We start from the raw sequence: 20589 nt of genomic DNA on the forward strand, positions 1-20589 counted from the left end.
TGGTATATTTAATATTTTTCTTGCCACACACGCAAGTCGAGGAAGTCGTTGGGAGTTATTTTTCCACCACTGTAGAATGTCTCCCTCGTTCACACAGTGTTCTTGCAAGTATCTGATGACTTCATCATGTAGGAGAGAAGACTCTTCTGCCCAGTCCTCAAATTTCGCCATTTTGTACGGTCCTGGATTTGTTTCTTTGGTGCTGTGATTGGGCACTTGTACTGTAACTATACAGGTTCCAATTAATATTTGCAGAATAATGTGAAGATCGTACTACACATAGTTGAAATTATAATAGTTTTTAGATGATGCTATCATTTATCGTCCAGTAAAGTCACCAGAAGATCAAAACTAACTGCAGGACGATTTAAATAATATATATTTTTTTGGTGTGAAAATTGGCAGTTGGCAATAAATAATGAAAAGAGCGAGGTTATCCGTGTGTGTACTAAAAAATGGTTCAAATGGCTCTGAGCACTATGGGACTCAACTTCTGAGGTCATTAGTCCCCTAGAACTTAGAACTAGTTAAACCTAAGGACATCACACACATCCATGCCCGAGGCAGGATTCGAACCTGCGACCGTAGCGGTCTCGCGGTTCCCGACTGCAGCGCAAGAACCGCACGGCCACTTCGGCCGGCTGTGTGTACTAAACTAAGTCCGTTAAATTTCGTTTACAAGATCAACCAGTCAAATCTAAAGGCTGTAGATTCTACTTAATACCTCTGATTACAATTACGACCTACTTAAATAGGAATGGACACACAGAAAATGTTGTAGGCGTTTTAATGACACAACACTCTTTGGAGTATAGCTACGCAGTTGGAGAGCCTTTTCTGGTACGATTGATGGAGGAGGTGGAAAGAGTCTAAAGAAGGGCAGCTCGTTTGGTATTATCGTGAAACAGGGGAAAGAGTGCCGCGGAAATTATACAGGAGTTGGGGTGGGAATCATTACAACAATGGCGTTTTTTGACGTGGTGCGATCTATATATGAAATTTCGATAACCAACTTACACCTCCGAATTCGAAGATATATTGTTGAGTCCCATCTACATTGGAAGAAATGATCATGAAAATAAAATACAAAAAAGCAGCGCTCAGACGGAGAGATGTAGGTGTTTTATCCCGCGCGAAATTCGAGAATAGGAGACAAATAAGTTGAAAGTGGTTCGATGAACCCTCATCCAAGCACTTGCGTGTGACTTGCAGAGTACCCATGTACATGTAGATGAAGAATATATGCATTATCTTAGGAGCTTACCTTCAGCACACATCTGTCGTGCTGCTTGGTAAACATCAATTTTTTCATCCTCGGTTAACTTTCTTAATGTGCGGTAGTTAGGCACCATAAACGTTGCAATTTTATGTACCATACTAACGCACATTTTCTGTTCTAGGGAGGCACCGGCGGCTTGTTTCAAAGGTTTCATGTCCTGAAAATACATTTTATCAACATACATATTTCATAAGTTGTTCTATAATATTCAGATGGAATAAAATTACAAACCTCTTTATCGTTATTCCGTACAGTACAGTGAGCTTTTAAGGCATAAAACCACGGTAGAACTAAATGTAGGGTTGGCTCCTTGTCACCCTTTAGATCAACTGTGGCTTCTTTGAACGGCTTAAGAAATGCTATAAGCTGGCCAGTTATATGGTGGTCATAACCCAGCATCTTATCAGAGCCACCTTCGCTATGTAAGACAGCCTTCACTGAATCAATCTGAGAATGGACTGGTACAAGCATGTCAAAATAACTATTCCAACGAGTTGAAACCCACTGCTTTAAAGATGAGTTCAGTCTCACACACAGACCTCTTCTCTTGAAGTAGGAAACCGTAGCCCGCACTGTATTAAGAATGGCTAATATATTTGGAACATTTTCTTTCAAAAACTGTTCGCTCAGAACATGTTTCAAGACTGTGTTTATACTATGAGCCATGCATGGAAGACGCTGATATATTTCGAGAGCTTTGACAATGTTACTGCCCTGGTCTGTGACAAATGTAATTTTGGCAATGTCTTCACGAGAAACACCCATAGTTTTTAAGCGATCTTCCGTTTCGAATATTCGAGCCAGTTTTTGGGCAGTCAGGAAACGCAGAGCACATCAGTACATAGTTATTCAAACGCCAGTCTTAATTTATGTAATGCATTGTCACGGACATGTAATGCACCCCTTTGTAATTGTCTGTCCATAGATCAATTGTACTGGCACATATACCAGAACGAATCGCATGCATTATATTTGGGAGCATTTTGCTGCGCACTTTATCAGCTAAGGTTTGAACTTTCCTAGCTACTGTCACTCGGGAAGGCATAATATTTTTAATATCAACTGAGCCATATTTTTTACCTATGTTGATCAGTGTCTGCCCTAAATTAAGAAATCCTTCTCCCTCTATACTGCTAAATGGTCTCAGGTCCTTCGCACACATTTCGACGCACTTTTCGGCCACTAAATCTTTGTCCTCTTTCAAGATATTTACGGAGTGAGGGAACTGCTTGTCAAATTTGCACACATGTCGTAACATACTCGAGGTTCCCGAATAAGTACTTAAGAGCTTTTTACATAGTTTGCATTGAGACACACCTACAGATTTATTTGAAGCGGCATCATAAACACACGAAAACGTTTCCCATGCGGCACTTGTGCTCTGTTTCGTTACCAGCATGTATTCGCCAGTTGTCAGTTTTTTCTCAATTTCACTAAAGTTCGACCTATTCATTGTGCCGCCCCCACCTTTGCGATAAATGAACTGCGGGCCAACTACCTGGCTACTCTAGTCGCGGTAGCTTGACAGCGCAACCTGATGTCAGGCGCAGCAAGCTGAGCGGGTCCCGTGAAGCTTGGCAGGCCTGCGGGGACCCAGGTAGCCCGGGCTTGCGGAAGCCCAAGTCGACCACATTACCCACTATGCCTCAGTACACGCGCACTCTTGTGTTCACGTCGCGGCAGGCCGACCTGCATGAATGGTTGCAGAGGAGCTAGGGGCAAGCAGGCTGCAAGGGGAATTTGTACACCTCTAATTCTGCTTCTGTTGCTTGTGCTGCTGCTGTTATTGGGCTTTTTGCTTGAGCTGGTTCAGATGTTGCTGGTTTTGCTGGTGCTGCAGTTGTTACTGAATTTGATCGTGATGCTGTAGCAATCTCCTCCAAGATGGACGGGTCTTGCCATTGAAATTCATTCTAACGATAAAAATTACAGTCATTTAATTGCAATATATTTCGTTCGTATGGCATTTAATGCTTGATGAATTGCCTTGACTGTTTCATGTGAATGTTGCCCTCTTATTTTCAAAGTGATTAAAATACGGTTTGGTAACGTTTCTATCTAATACGTGAACAGTAATTGAATTTACCACGTAGGCTTCTGTGGCCGGTCTCACGATGTTTAAAATACTTCTGGGCCTTGTGCCGCGCATTGTATATAATACTTTAATTTTGAACTGTAAAAACAACGTTTCGACCGTATTACAATGGCATTCCTCAGGGCAAGAATCTGAGTCTTGCCTGAGAAAAGCCATTGTAATATTGTAGAAACGTTGGTTTTACGGTTTATAGTTAAAGTATTTTATACAATGATGTGTGCAACAACCAGAAGAATTTTAATCAAATGGCTCTAAGCACTATGGGATTTAACATCTGAGGTCATCAATCCTCTAGACTTAGAACTACTTAAGCCTAATTAAGCTAAGGACATCACACACATCCATGCCCGAGGCAGGATTGGAACCTGCGACCGTGGCAGCAGCGCGGTTCCGGACTGAAGCGCCTAGAACCACTCGGGCACAGCGGCAGCGAATTTTAATCATCAGGGACTGACTTGCTCACTTGTTACCTACTTGGTAAATCAATACTGCCTTTCACAAAGAAAAAAATATTATACTGCGTGCAGTCAAGTGATATTTTCCGTATCAAGTAATATTTTTTGGGAGAAAATATTTTCGTTTTGCCGTGCGGTGCAGGCGTCGTGTCACGGCTCCCCCCGCCAGAAGTTCGAGTCCTTCCTCGGGCATGGGCGTCTGTGTTGTCCGTAGCGTACGTTAGTTTAAGTAGTGTATAAGCCTGGGGACCGATGGCCTAAGTAGTTTGGTCCCATAAGAACTTAGCGCAAATTTACATTTTTTAATGTTCGGTTCTGTCTGTTACCTTTACTTAAAGATCGGCAGATAATATTCGAAGTGATCGCTGTATCAAGCAGAAATCTACAGACACCAGCCTTTGAATGTTGGCCCCTATTTTGACCGGAACCGAGGTGGAAGATCAAAATGGCTCTGAGCACTATGGGACTTAACTGCTGTGGTCATCAGTCCCCTAGAACTTAGAACTACTTAAACCTAACTAATCTAAGGACATCACACACATCCATGCCCGAGGCAGGATTCGAACCTGCGGTGGAAGATCCTGAAGATTGTGTAATTTATCGCCGAAACTGGTAGCCCAATAAGTAACAGTTTGCAAATTAGATGGCTGAAAGGAATTTGATTTGATATTCGGTGATATATCACATCTTCAAGTTTTACTGCAGAACGATGTTGTACTGTGAAATTCGTGACATACTTGGAACAGTGAGCCCAACTGTCATAACTCTAAAGAATTTGTACAAAAAAACTTCATATAAACGACAGTGTGTTGTACATTGTAGAGCAGTTTACTGGCATCAAAGGCTTCATAAACACATTATCATGGATACGTGCAAACTCATTTATAAGGTTGCATACATAGAAGTCTACTTGAAATTAATGCGTGAATCAGTGTTAAAATCCCAAAATTGTAGCTCATAGTATTTGTATATTTTCTTTTGTTTTATAAATAAATTGGGTTGTTACAGTTACAAGTTGACTGTTGAAATAATAATTTTTAAGAAGAGTTTTGAACACTTAAAGAAAATGAAGAATTTTAATAAAATGGAAGATACTTTAATGAAATTTGAGACTGAATTGAGGAAGCTGGGATGCTTTGATGTACTGAAGAAATTATGAAGTGGTTTCAGGTAAGTACCGAATTTAAATACAAAATTGTAGTAGGAGAGACTGGAACCCGTTTAACTTCATAAGTTATTCAACCCATTGTTAACATTCTTCTGTGAACCTTATATTAGAAGTCTGAGCTGTGTTTTGTTAGCAAAGAGGCAATTTTAATTCGTTTGGCAATAGTGTGAAGTTATCATATTGTTAAATAAAGAAATATTTAATTCTGCATTTGAGGGTATACAAAGGTTTTCCTGCATAATTTTATGATATTATTTGTATGAAGGTCTCCCAAAAGCAAATTATGTACAGAAAATTAATAACTACAGATATGTGTTTTCAGCACAGAACAAACTGGAGCCCCCCCCCCCCCTCCCTTTTGACAAAATTGTGGCTGCGTCCTTGGTATACCTTGCACTAGTGCCACGCAAGTCAAATGTTACATGGTTGTTCGATCAAGCTCGATACTGTATCGAACGCTAAGACATATAGGGAAATCTCGAGCACGTTCGAACGCGGGTGTCTCCTGCCTAGCCATATTGTCTGCATTGGGAAACAGTGCTTTCAGGCCATAAGATTCCGGTGCTAAAATTTCTGAAGAAATTCACCATTTCCTGCATGATTGGAACAAACAAAAGACGACATCAGACCGTTTCACAAAGTACGTACTTTCCAATACATTACGGTGCTCACGCAAAATTATGTGGGTAGCACGAACTGCTTGGTTTAAAAACACTTTGCTCTGTGCTGAAATATGAAACTCTCGCGTGAAGCTCTTATATTCAGTTTATGCTCACAAATAAGCTTCAATCAGACGTCTGAGATGCTCACACGTGTACTCGTAAAAAATTTGCAGTCGCCATATTTAGTAACAAATGGTGTGAGACAACTTAGAAAATCAGCCAGCAAACTCCATAAGGAAGCGAATTTTCCTGCCAGTTCCAGACAAGTGTAGATGGCGATATGCTGGTCACTAGGAGCTCCAACGTTAGGCGGTTAATGGTGCCCCTCAAGAAAATAGCAGTCATGTCGGGAAAGGAGGCCATTGTGCATTCGGTATGTTTTCCACAAGGTATCGTCCGAGATGTGGAGGAGGCCCTGCTGGCGGCTATTGAACGTACCAGATACAACCAGCTCCAAATCGTGGCTCGTGTCGGCACAAATGACACCTCTTGCTTGAGATCTGAGGCCACCCTCGGTTCCCTGTGGAGGGCACTTTGAAAATTCTGGAGGATCTTTTTCCTCCTGAAACTATGAAGTTGTTCCGGCTTGTGATGGCGACCACCTACTTCTTGTATGGTAATAAATTTTATGAAATGACGGATGGTATGGCGATGGGCTCTCCATTGTCTCCATCACTGGCAAACTTTTTTGTAGATAATTTTGAGGAATGTTCATTAAATTCGGCTCCCCTCCATTCATCCTTATTTTATCGTTATGTTGTCGATACATTTATGGTCTGGCCACAGGGCGCAGAAGCTCTCGAACAAGTCATGCAACACATAAACAGCATACATCCGAACATCCGATTCACTGTCGAGATGGAGAATGAAGGATGGTTGCCATTCTTAGACGTTTTAGTACAACGATAGACGGACGGGCGTCTCGGTCACTCTGTGTACCACAAGCCGACGCATACCGACTTATACCTTAATGCACAGCATTTCCATCACCCTGTTCAGAAGAGAGCCGCTTTGAACGCCTCGATATATAGAGCAAAAACTGTTTCTGACGAGGACCACTTGAAATCCGAAATCAACCACCTGCAGTACGTGTCCCGAAAGAATAGCTATGGTGCACGCGATATAAAGGCAGCATTCTCGAAGAAAAGGAAACGTGAAAACGCTGCACACTCACAGGATGAAACACCGATTGCGGTTCTTCCTTTTTGTGGCGCTATATCCAGCAAAATAGGAAGAGTCCTGGGTAGACTGGGTATAAGATCGATTTTTCGTCCTCCTAAGAAAATTAAGGAGATTATGCGCCCTGTTAAGGACAGTCTCGGCCTCAGGGTCCGTGGAACTTATAATATCCCCTGTGAGAGGGGAAGAAATTATACAGGGTGTTACAAAAAGGTACGGCCAAACTTTCAGGAAACATTCTTCACACACAAAGAAAGAAAATATGTTATGTGGACATGTGTCCGGAAACGCTTACTTTCCATGTTAGAGCTCATTTTATTACTTCTCTTCAAATCACATTCATCATGAAATGGAAACACACAACAACAGAACGTACCGGCGTGACTTCAAACACTTTGTTACAGGAAATGTTCAAAATGTCCTCCGTTAGCGAGGATACATGCATCCACCCTCCGTCGCATGGGATCCCTGATGCGCTGTTGCAGCCCTGGAGAATGGCGTATTGTATCACAGCCGTCCACAATACGAGCACGAAGAGTCTCTACATTTGGTACTTTCAAATGCTCCCATAAATGAAAGTCAAGAGGGTTGAGATCAGGAGAGCGTGGAGGCCATGGAATTGGTCCGCCTCTACCAATCCATCGGTCACCGAATCTGTTGTTGAGAAGCGTACGAACACTTCAACTGAAATGTGTAGGAGCTCCATCGTGCATGAGCCACATGTTGTGTCGTACTTGTAAAGGTACGTGTTCTAGCAGCACAGGTAGAGTATCCCGTATGAAATCATGATAACGTGCTCCATTGAGCGTAGGTGGAAGAACATGGGGCCCAATCAAAACATCACCAACAATGCCTGCCCAAACGTTCACAGAAAATCTGTGTTGATGACGTGATTGCACAATTGTGTGCGGATTCTCGTCAGCCCATACATGTTGATTGTGAAAATTTACAATTTGATCATGTTGGAATGAAGCCTCATACGTAAAGAGAACATTTGCACTGAAATGAGGATTGACACATTGTTGGATGAACCATTCGCAGAAGTGTACCCGTGGAGGCCAATCAGCTGCTGATACTGGCTGCACACGCTGTACATGGTACGGAAACATCTGGTTCTCCCGTAGCACTCTCCATACAGTGACGTGGTCAACGTTACCTTGTACAGCAGCAACTTCTCTGACGCTGACATTAGGGTTATCGTCACCTGCACGAAGAACTGCCTCGTCCATTGCAGATGTCCTCGTCGTTCTCAGTCTTCCCCAGTCGCGAGTCATAGGCTAGAATGATCCGTGCTCCCTAAGACGCCGATCAATTGCTTCGAACGTCTTCCTGTCGGGACACTTTCGTTCTGGAAATCTGTCTCGATACAAACGTGGCACGCCACGGCTATTGCCCCGTGCTAATCCATACATCAAATGGGCATCCGCCAACTCCGCATTTGTAAACATTGCACTGACTGCAAAACCGCGTTCGTGATGAACACTAACCTGTTGATGCTACGTACTGATGTGCTTGATGCTAGTATTGTAGAGCAATGAGTCGCATGTCAACACAAGCACCGAAGTCAACATTACCTTCCTTCAGTTGGGCCAACTGGCGGTGAATCGAGGAAGTACAGTACATACTGACGAAACTAAAACGAGCTCTAACATGGAAATTAAGCGTTTCCGGACACATGTCCACATAACATCTTTTCTTTATTTGCGTGTGAGGAATGTTTCCTGAAAGTCTGGCCATACCTTTTTGTAACACCCTGTATAGGACAGACTAATCATACCGCATTCGACCGCTACACAGAACACAAACAGCATATTAAAAATAGAGAGCTGGAGAAATCGGCAATTGCGGAGCTCAGCCTCACGAACAAACATTAAATTCTGTTCTGTGAAACAAATTTTTTGTCCAATGCCTCCACATACTGGGATTCTTTTATTAAGGAGGCTTTTGAAATAAGAATGAGCGAGAAGAACTTTAACCATGATAGCAGATACTATCTGAGCGGTGCATGGAAACGAGCGCTTGATGCAGAGAAGCAACAAAAGAGATTCCCTCCAAGATTTACGTTCCAACGGAAGCGGTGGCGCCACTGGCGCACACATTGACACCGTCTGCGACAGCAGTACGTAATCACCCACCAACCACAAGCCGACCAATCAGAAGCCGTCCATGGGCTATATAAGGCCACCACAGCAGCAGTGAAGACAGTCAGCTCCTGACGAACTACATATATATTTCGGTCCATGCCCCCTCAGCCCTCTCACCAACAGAAAGACGATATGACAGTGTATCTGAGACAATTTTATTTGTTCGATGCCAGGATACGAACGTAAGAACAACACAACACCCAGTCCCCGAATGGACGAAATCGACTTCGGCCCCTTCGATTACCAATCACTTATGCTGCCCATGCTACACAGCTACCGAAGCGATCGTGTGCAGCAAAGCAGTTCTCTCTACTCTTTGAAGACTTCGATAGGCGGCGTTCACAGTAGAGCTATTGACCTTGTCTGTGCTCACAGTTTTCTATAAGGATCGATCCCTGGACTCTTTGCGCACATTTACTGCGACTTTCGCTATTCTCTGGACTTTTGTTTCCGGCTACCCATTCACTTCGTGAACTCCATCGTCACTGACCACATGAATCACCTTTTTGTTCCTCCGGTCTCTGCATCACCACTAGCGTGAGTGATCATAAACGATATTCTAGTTATACGTAGTAGGATAAAATGACAATGAGGACATTCTCACCATGCACCTATTCTAAGTGAAGCGTGGATGCTGAGTATCTAAAGTTGTGGCAGCAGCAGTTGCAGCTGCGACAGCAACTATTGCAGCTACAGCAAGAAAAGCACCGAGAATTCGAAAGACGACAAAAACAAAAACAGCATCAATAGGAATTGTTGCTACAACAATCTGCAGCTGCAGCTGCAGCATCATCCCCCCTCCCTCCCTCCCTCCCTCTCTCTCTCTCTCTCTCTCTCTCTCTCTGTCATTCACTTCCTTAGAATGAGGCGTGTGCGAGTAGAGAAGTCTGTTTACATTGCCTTGTTTTTCACTGGAAAGCAAATCAAATCAAATAACTGACCCTGAACGTCAGAGCGAACTCTTACTGTCTTCTTGTGATAAACTGTACCGAGTGGTGCAAAAAGTATGCCCACTCTCAGACCCGAGTAGTTTGTGCTTTGCTGATGTATATGATTTGCTGACTGATTATTACAGTCACCAAACCAATGTAATTACAACCGGGTTCCAATCACAGTGTTGTTGTGCCATGATTCTGGCTGGTGAAGCAGATGACTTGTGTGATGAGTCACCAAAATGACACCATACAGAGGGCATCACAGGTCGTCTCTGTAACTTGGTGTCATGTTGCTATCACATATGTTTGGTATGCAAGAGCCACTATTCAACAAAATGACGATCCCACAGTCACTAGCCACTGCTTCTGAAAGGAGAGGCTGCGACATCTTCACAGTACCGCCAGGGCTGCGAAGTGGTGATACGACAGAAGAACTGGAGCTATGGTGTCCTGGTTGCTCAACAGTTGGATCTCGGGCCTTGCCTTAGAGAGCAAAACCATTACTGTTGCAGAAACCACAGCGGATGTGGCTAGCAAAAATAATGTCAAAATTAGGCACTCATTCTGTCAGCACCAGCCACTATCTGAGTGGAGATCTACACCAGTCTACGCATCAAGATGAACCAGCCACCTGCCGTCACTGGACTCTGCCCTCAACAGCTGCACACTGAAACGTCCCCTTAGAACAACTTATACACGACTGTGCTTAACCTGACACACAATGTTTTTTAGCGCAACGCAATCTGACTTTCAATAATCCCTACAAAAGAATGGCCCTGAGTAACATTGAACTATACCTTTCAGAAATCACTTACCTCACAAAAATCTTCGTTACTCGAACTACTGCAATACAGCGAGCGCCACTACTGCCAGCTAAATAAAAGATTCAAACTACTGAAGGCACTAACTAATGATAGGGATGGTTAGCAAATGAAAGATTTTAATAGAGAACAGTGTATTTACCTTAATATTCATAATTGACATCCAGTATTACAAATTATCAAAACTCCGCCATCTCTCTCCCCACATCCACCACTGCTGGCGGCTCACCTCCAACTGTGCAACGCTACGCGCTTTTCACATCCAGCTGCCCCTCTACAATGGCAGACAACAATGCAAACTAGCCACAGACTGTACACAGCACAGCCAGTGATTTTCATATAGAGCGCTACGTAACTTTGCCAATAAGAAAATATAAACAGCCTACTTACATAGCCCCCATGCTCCCCACAAAAAATTTTTACAAATGGTGTTGGGCACTGGCCAATACAGATTTGAAAAAAAAATTTCACAATTACAGTAACAAAGATATAAAATGCACACACTTATTGATACAATGTTGGTCAAAAGCTAAAATTTTTTCACAGTCCATAAAGACAGTCCTGATCATTCATCATAATAGTAATTACAGTTTTTTTTCATAAAGTCTCATTAGTAAAAAAAAATTGCACACAGAAGTAGTGGATTGCCATGTAGTCTTGAAGAAGTAGTGGTGTCCTTCCAACGGAAAGACAGTGCTGACCCTTGACATGCTGACAGGTAATGGGCCACAACAAAGCAAACCCACAGCAGAGTCATTCGACGTTTTGAAGAAGATTGGTAGATAGGTGATCACAGAGTAGACCTACTGTAGTCCTGGTAGAGATTGTGGTATTGGTGGGCCACCAGAGGTGCAGACCCACTGCAGTCCTTGTAGAAAGTGTGGACAGGCCCACTGTAGTCCTGGTAGAGATTGTGGTATTGGTGGGCCACCAGAGGTGCAGACCCACTGCAGTCCTTGTAGAAAGTGTGGACAGGCCCACTGTAGTCCTGGTAGAGATTGTGGTATTGGTGGGCCACCAGAGATGCAGACCCACTGTAGTCCTTGTAGAAAGTGTGGACAGGCCCACTGTAGTCCTGGTAGAGATTGTGGTATTGGTGGGCCACCAGAGATGCAGACCCACTGTAGTCCTTGTAGAGATGGCCAGCAGCCATCTGCTGCGACTGTGCAGGTGCACAATCACCATCGAAGAGTCTTGCAGAGAAGATAGCAAGTCCATAAACCACCACTTGTGCACGCACAAAGTTTTTGGGAATTGTCCTTAGAACCAGCAATGCTGTTATCCAGTCCCTTGCTGAATTAGTAACACACGTGCAAACACTAACAGTCCCTACTTCTCACATATTGTCCATATACTATGACCAACAGAAATGTGTGCAGTGAAATAAATGCTTACAAGTTACTTAATTTGATTAACTGGCGTCAATTACAATTATATAACATAAGAATACAATTACAAAGATACAAAATACATCATTAAAAACATAACAATACAGATAACATTTGTAGTACAGGCTTTACAAAGGAATAGAAATAAACATATACATCAGTGTTACAGGAATGATGACATGAGTACAAAAATAAAAGATCAGAATCACTTTTGAAACGTCAACTTCACACATGAGCATTAAAACAACACAGAATAAATAATGTCTAAGCATCTTTACAAAGAAAATAACAGAGTATTAGAAAAATTCTACAACATAGCTCTCATCAGCTAAACACATAAAGACAGGAAAAACACAAATACACAAGGGTACACAAACATATAGAGGGATGACACAAAAGGAAAGGACAGGGTTTGTTTTACTGCAGTATTTTGCATGGAGATCTCCTTTCGTTCATCATTATTCCCAAAAGTCCTATTTATACCTCCTTCCTGTATTCTATTCATATTTCTTTCAAACTAATTATTTCTGATTGTACAATACTCATTGGGGCCCAAATCTTTTTCATATAACTTCGCAATGCATTCTTTACCTATTCTCCATAGTCAGTTTTTTATATAGTCTACCCCCTCTTAAGCTAACTTAAATCTACTGAGCTCAGATATATATACCAAGGGACAAGGCAATGCAGCATCACATAACACAGTTAATATAAACAGCAATGAAAAAAACGCAGATTTGCGAAGCAAGCAGCATTAAGAAATTAGCAAAAGTCAAATTCAATAACACTATGCCAGGCAAACAGCAGCAACTTATACCTAGACATGACATAGCTCAAGCAGAAAAAATATTACAGTAAAAACAACAATGCAGACAAGGGAAATGTCTATTCACATCTTAATGTCTATGTAATTAAAGTGGTGCACCACAAGAACTTATTGTAAAAAAAATTTTACCATATACTTGAAAAGAAAATTATTTGTTACTGTTACTAGTTCCTTCTTATTGTTCTTTCCTTTCCAAGTGCTCCTTTTTTAAAGAATGTGGATCATAAAATAATTATTTAATAGATCTGTTGACAGAAAGAGTTCACATTAGCAAATGCATCTAAGTTTATTTTATAAAACTAATGCTGCAACACAGCTGGAAACCAGATATTAAATGAAATAAGCAACTATGAAAAGCAAAGCATAAAAATATCATTCAATAGTCATGTGGCATTTCGTAAGTCAGTAGCACTCAACTCTCGGAGAAAGACACTTGTCATAATCAGGTGTACAGATGTACGAATATTTCCCATCAATTCATAAGCATTTCAATAATTAGCACAAAGTGCGAGTAATCATATGTTTTTAAGTAACGAGGGTGTCGCATTAGCGATGAAAGGCACACCCTAATGGCTTGTTCTCCAGGTGTTTGACACAGCTGTGTCCCGACGACGCACGTGCAGGTGGTCAATTAACTTTCTTACGGAAATATTTACGACAGCAGTTTCCGCTACAGTGACAGTCTTCACAGGTCAAGAATTTGCGTTACAAATCTGTAGAAACAAAATCTTATGAATATAACAGTGTCCAAAAAATTTTCGCCGGCATTGTGATACATTCACGCATTTACACACATTTCATAACTCTTAAAGTACGATTCTCGGTTTCCAACATCCTTTTTCACAAGTCAAGAGTCCCTAACTTCTATTCATTATTCCTTACCTTACTCGTCAACACTTCTTCAATATTTCATCATAACATACGTAGCATAATCAAATAACTCATATAGCATTAGCTTATTGATCATAAACATACCTCAGCAGCATAATACACATCGTCGTCGTAATAGTAACATCATAACACCTCAGTCAGATCTCAAAAACGTCGTAGCTTTCTGCAATAATTTCAGAATCTAAAAAAATTCTCTGCTCATGTCAAAAGTGTCATCTACCTCAAACGTTCTTTAAAAATCATGATCCCATACCAAATACATCATTCAAAGCTCTCACAGTATCACAATGGTTCCAAAAAAATATGAACAGTGCAAAAAGTACAGACAAAATACAATTTCTTAAGTGTGAAGTAATCCAACTCTGTAATTGCGTAAACATGTGTCACTGACGTAATAAAGAAGTTTGTTTCTCTGTTAAATGATCAGATAGCTGTGTAATTTATGTGTTAGAGAAATATGGTACCGATGTGTTAAATTGTATAAGCAAATACCATATTAGCTAGGGCTCCTTGTGCTTGCCAGACACATGGTACACAAAGTAAACGTGTACCCCCCTGAGGATTATTGTAATTGTATCCTCAGGTATTATAGCTTACTGCAATGGAATGAAATGTATCACGAAAAACTTTCTTTGTAATTCAAAAATCTCTAAAAATAAATGTTTTACGTACAAAATTGATCACTCAAATACATGTCCTGTAGCGCTAAATGTGCGTCTTGCTGTAAGATAATCTCTGGGAAGTGTCGTAGTTATTGTCCTCCGAAAGCTAAGTTCTGCAGAAGTCAATGTACTTACCTCATGATACACAAAAGTGAAATGCTTTGCGTATAGATAACTTAGTTATTACGCTTATTGCCGTGATGAGGAAAGTACTGTGCTGTAACGTATTGTTGTCCTACAAAAAAGGCTGTCTCCTTGTAGCAATAGCACAAAAGTCACCACTAAAACATGTCTCACTTTATAGAAGAATTCAGAAAAAACTGTGCAGATATAAAACAGATACACCGCAAAAGCAACATTGTAAATTGTCACGTATTAGCAGCGTCGTGATAAAATCGTGTAGCTGTCACATAAACTAACCACTGTGTCATCTGGCATTTCACAGAAAGCACCTCAAATCCAGAATCCACTCTCAAGCAAACCAAAATGTTGCATGAAAATTTCATTAGCAGTGCTGGTATATGTTCTAAGTATGTAAGCCGTATATTCGTTACGTAATCGTGCAACTAACAAGGAGGAATGTGTAAATAACAACACTGTGTCGTCTGTTCGCAATAACAATGCATTCGCAATTACTTGTCTAAGTTACCTATGTTCTTGACTGGATGGTTAGTTAGCTTTAAAACATAGTTGCATGTTAACAGTTTCTCAGTGTGACAAATTGTACAAGTAGCGTGAAGTGAAAATTGCAAAGACTAAGTTAAAAAGCAGATTATCTGTCAAGAAATGGTTTTACATGAGAAATGTGGTGTAAACCTTTACTCTTCCTAGTACGCAGAGTTTCAACTTCAACGCAATTATCATGTGGTATACGTCGGATTCTGTAAGGTCCATTGTAAACTAGAAAGAATTTGTGACTCAAGTGTTTCTTCTTATGTGACAATGAATGAGCTTTAATGAGAACTTTCTGACCAATACATAATTTCTTTGCATTTGCTTTACCGTTTAGTTTTCTCCTTTTGTCTGCTGCAGATTTTATATTTTTAAGAGCCAAATCAATTATGTCTTTGTGTCGAAGTTTACGTGTATTCGGGAAAGGTACAAGCTCTCTGATTCTGTTCGGAGGTTCTACATTCTTCAGTACAAGAGTAGGTGGTAAAGCAGTGGAATCATGAGGCATTTCATTCAGCACATTTTGAAATAAGTGTAAATATCTGTCCCAATGCTGATGCTTTCTGTGACAATAAAGTCTGCAAAGCTTATTGATTTCTTTCATAATCCGTTCAGACGGGTTACAATGTGGTGAATACAATGAAATAAAAACAGGTTTGATTTTATGATTCCGAAGCATGCGTGACCAAACAGCAGATCTGAATTGCGGTCCGTTATCTGAAATGACTTTGCTAACCTGTCCAACTTCACGTAAGAAATTTTTAACAAAGGCGTTGGATACAGACCGTCCAGTGGCTTTACGTAACGGAGTGAAAGAAACAAATTTTGAAGTGAGTTCAACAGCGACTAGAATGTACGCAAATCCATTCGATGTTCTGACAAGCGGTCCCAAGAGATCAACAGCAGCAAATTCTTTTAATTTAGAAGGAATGATAGGAAAAAGCGGAGCACGATGGGAGACAGTAGATGGTTTCGCCTTTTGACAAAGTTTACAAATAGACAAGACTCTTCGAATTCTCTTTTCCATATTGTTAAAATAACAAGTCGTTCGAAGAATATGATAACATTTTCGTGGGCCAAAATGTGCGTAGCTGAAATGAATGTACCAAATGAGCTTATTAACAAAATCGTCTGGAATGCAAAGTACCCATAGCTTGTCATCAACAGTGCAGCGTTTGAAGAGTATGTTGTTTCTAACCAGGTAATAATGCCGAATCTGAGTGTATGTCTTTTCATGCCATTTACTTTTGATGTCTTTCCAAATCGGATCTTTATCTTGTTCCTGAGCAATGTCCTTTAAAGATGTGGTGATGAAGTTTTCAAAGGCGACTTTCTGAATGTAAAGAATACTGAAATTTTTCTCGAGGTTGCCTTCTGTGTTACTTTTCTCAAGCCCAGCCGGTGCGCGTGACAGCGCGTCCGCAACAATGTTCTCCTTGCCGGGAATGTAGACTATTGTGAAGCGGAATTCTTGCAGAAACAATGCCCAACGTTTTAGCCTGTCATGATTTAATTTTGAAGACATAAGAAATTGTAATGCACAATGATCACTGTATACTTTTACGTGCTTACCAGAAAGAAAGAAACGGAATTTGTTAAATGCCGAAACGATAGCTAAAGCTTCTAATTCAGTAACGGAATAATTTTTTTCAGATTTTGTTAGCACTCGGCTAGCAAAAGCAATGGTTTTCTGAATGGTAGTGTCATTTTCTATGGCTTCTTGAAATAAATGGGCACCAAGACCGACTTTAGAAGAATCCGTGCTAAGGCAGAAATCTTGTGACAGATCTGGATGAGCTAGTATTGGCGCGTGAAGTAACGCTTCTTTCAAAGAATTGAATTCCAACTGTGCTTGTTCGTCCCAGTTCCAAATAGTATTTTTTCCAGTGAGAGAACAAAGTTTTGGTGTAACTAGAATTTGCATATTCAGAAAACGACGGTAAAAATTTACGAGACCTAGAAAACTGCGTACTTGTTTTTTTGTGGCTGGAACTGGAATGGCTCTGATTGCTTCTAACTTTTCAGGATCCGGCTGAATGCCTTCAGAAGAAATAATATGTCCCAAAAACTTCACCTTTGTCCTATCGAATTCAGACTTTTCCAAGTTAACTGTAATTCCAGATTCTGCAAAAATACGTAACAAACTGTTGAGGATGCGGTTATGTTGTTCCCATGAAGCTTCTGCTATTAGGATATCGTCCACATATAAGGTGATGTGACGTTTTAAGAACTCAGGTAATATGGAATTTAACCCACGAATGAATGCTGCCGAAGAAATGTTCAAACCAAAAGGAAGTTTCCGAAACTGATAACAAACGCCGAAACAAAGGAAAGCTGTGTATTTTCTGCATTCTGGATGAAGTTCGATCTGATAAAAGCTGGATCTGAGATCAATGGAAGACAACACTTTTACACCATTAAAATTTTGAAGAAGTTCTTCCATCGTCTGCGGCCTGTCTGTTTCAGGAATAATGATAGTATTGATTTGTCTCGAATCTAAAACAAGCCTGATCGATCCATTTTTCTTCTCAACAACATGTAATGGGTTGTTGTATGAGCTCACTGCAGGCTCAATAATGCCCTCATTAAGCATAGATTGTATTTCTGTTCTAACACGGTCCCTATAATGTGCTGGAATTACGTATGGTCTAACACAAAATTTAGTATGCTCACGAACACGAAATTGGTATTGAAATCCCTTGATCGTTCCTGTTTTGTGAGTAAAAACTGTGGAATGTGCTTGTAAAATCTCAAAAAGGTCCTGCCTATCAGTGTCACTACAATTCTCAATTGTTTGAATTTTATTCTGAATTAACTCATTAATTTCAAATATGCCGTCGATGTCATCCCTGTCAGTACTTACAGAGTGATTGTTAGTGTCTAGTTCCGTAGAAAATTCCAAACTGTTATCTAACAGAAGGTAAAGCCGATTAATTTCCTCATCATGGTTTGAGAGCCAGTCTTCAAATTTCAAAGCTATTGACCTACCTTCTTTCTCTAAACTTATTTCAGCATCGTGAAAGCTTAAAATTGCTTTGTATTCATTCAAAAAGTCTACTCCCAGTATAATTTCCGTCGACAATAATGGAACAATAAGAAAGTTCATAGAGAAGCTGTGGCTTTGGCAAAAGAATTCTAAATTGGTTTGTTGGCGTACATCTACACTTTTTCCAAAGATTGCACCTTGTAATTTAATCTTACGTAACGGAAGTGTGGGGCAATCGTTCGATTTGTTGCATTTGCTAAAAGCTGTTTCACTAATTACTGAAATGGGACTGCCAGAGTCAAGTACTGCCGTAAATTTTACGTCATTTACAGTAATGTGAATCACAGGATATGCAATGTTGTTATGTTTTACGTCGTGTTCCTGGAGGAAGATGTCCCTAATGTCTTCCATTTTTACGTAATTACTAGCTACGGCAGCTCCGTCGTCAGTTTCATAAGTACGTATTGTGGCTGCCAGTGGAGTGAGTCATTGCCTATTTTCTCTTTGTTGGCGCGCGTCGTTATTGGGATTTGGAGACCTAACTTCTACAAATTCATCGTGACGAGAGTGCTCTGCTCTGTTTAAATTTCGCCAGTTCTGATGCAATTCAGGTCTGTCGTTACGATCATATCGTCTGTCGTCATGTCGGTAGATTCCATAGTATCTTTCTTGTCGGTCACGTGGTGGAGAATTTCTCCCTGAATCGTAACTGCGCGCTGGACCGTTGCGTCTAAAGTTATTCTGTCTCCCTTGATAATAATTATTTTGGTTCCCATATTGTCTGTTTCTCTGATTGTCTCTGTGATAGTCATTATTGCGGAGAGGTGATCTTTCCCTGTAATTATTACTACTCTGCCAACGGTTGTCATACGGGTGGTGTCTATTTTGGTCACGATTTATGTGGTGAGAATAGCCTTGTCGCGTCCAGTTATCGTTTCTGTCGTCACAGAATTGTGACGGATGTGACCTGTAGTGATTGTTTTCCTGTTTTCGCATCCCGCGACTATCTGTGTCAATTTCTAATTCTTGTAACAGTCCCTGAAAAGCTTCAATGTCGTCTTTGCAACGTCCTGCTAAAATAATATGTCTCAAATGTTCGGGCAGTTTGATTAAGCAAATGCGGATGAGTTCTGAGGGGCTGTATGGGTTTGACAGGTATTGATTCTTGTGCAACATGTCTTCAAAATATTTCACAAGACTGGAAAATTCAGATTGTTCGAAGTGTTTCATCATTATGATGCTATGTTTTACGCGGTCTTGTGTGGCTTGAGACCAATATGCTGAGAGGAAGGCATGGTAAAATTCTCCTTCACTGTGGCAATCGTGAATGACCGATCGCATTCTTACAGCTGGTTCATTCTCTAAGTAGCCACACATAAATTCTAACCTGTGCTCCAATGACCAGTTGGGAGGGAAACAATGAGAGAATTGATGGAGCCACGCTTGTGGATGAATGTCGTTGGCAGAATTCTTAAACGTTTTGAATTTACGTGTAGTAATGAACAGCTTATAGTCAAACTCATCGTGTCGGCGAGTAGCATATCGGTCATTGATACGTCGTGTCGTCGGTTCCATCTCAAAATTCTGTGTACCTTGCCAATTTCTTTCATAATTACCGAAATGCCCTGTGTTATTATTTTGTGGCTGTTCCGTATTTCTATGTCCCTCTTCCCTTATTGGGGCGCGAGTGTCCTCTGAAATACGTAATTCTTGTATTACCTGTGTCAGCTGATCTTGTACTTCCCGGATTTCTCTTTTATACTGTGTATTGATTTGATTTTGATTTTGTTTGAATTTTCTTATTTGTTCATACTCTTCTGTGTCAGTGAAGGCTACGGGTCTTGTGTCATTCACATCATCATCTACCTTTGTAGATAAGTTAGCGACCTGATCCGAAAGTTCGGCTACTTTCTCTGATAATGAACTAATTTCCTCCATGTGTCTTTCTACTGTGTCCTTTAAGTTTTCCTGAGTTTTTGCAAGTTGCGTAACCGAATCGGTAGATGCAACTGAGTCCATTTTAGCTTGCAAGGTCTCATGATTTTCATGAACAATAGTTTGCAGTTCTTTTATGGCTGCTTCGTGATTCTGTAATGCATTTTCATGACGCGAAAAAATAGGTTGAAAATGTTCACAAATTTGTGTTTTTACGTCATTACAGACCTTTTGACATTTCGATTCGATGTTATGTAACTCAGTAGTTAAATCTTCACGTGTTTGTTCAAGTGTGGTGTCTAACTTCTGAAGCTTTTGCTGTGTTTGTCTCTGGTATTGTTCCATTGTGTCTAACTTTTGAAGCTTTTGCTGTGTTTGTCTCTGATTTTGTTCCATTGTGTCTAACTTTTGAAGATTTTGTCCCATTGTGTCTAACTGTTGCTGTGTTTGTCTCTGATTTTGTTCCATTTGTTGCATTAGTTGTAATAACA

The 20589-nt window shown here is 40.7% G+C and overlaps 1 protein-coding gene across 1 annotated transcript in view; it reads left to right on the top strand.

Annotated features, from left to right (window-relative positions):
- The first annotated feature begins 9446 nt into the window (after window positions 1-9446).
- The window catches only part of LOC126161570 (uncharacterized), a 28248-nt gene continuing 17105 nt past the window's right edge, over window positions 9447-20589 (top strand). Inside the window, exon 1 of the mRNA XM_049917512.1 lies at window positions 9447-9519. Coding sequence (XP_049773469.1) covers window positions 9476-9519 — 44 coding nt within the window. The 5' untranslated portion in view covers window positions 9447-9475. The remainder of the gene's footprint in view (window positions 9520-20589) is intronic.

The sequence above is a fragment of the Schistocerca cancellata genome, chromosome 2 (genome assembly GCF_023864275.1).
Source record: "Schistocerca cancellata isolate TAMUIC-IGC-003103 chromosome 2, iqSchCanc2.1, whole genome shotgun sequence".
Classification (NCBI taxonomy): Eukaryota; Metazoa; Arthropoda; class Insecta; order Orthoptera; family Acrididae; genus Schistocerca; species Schistocerca cancellata.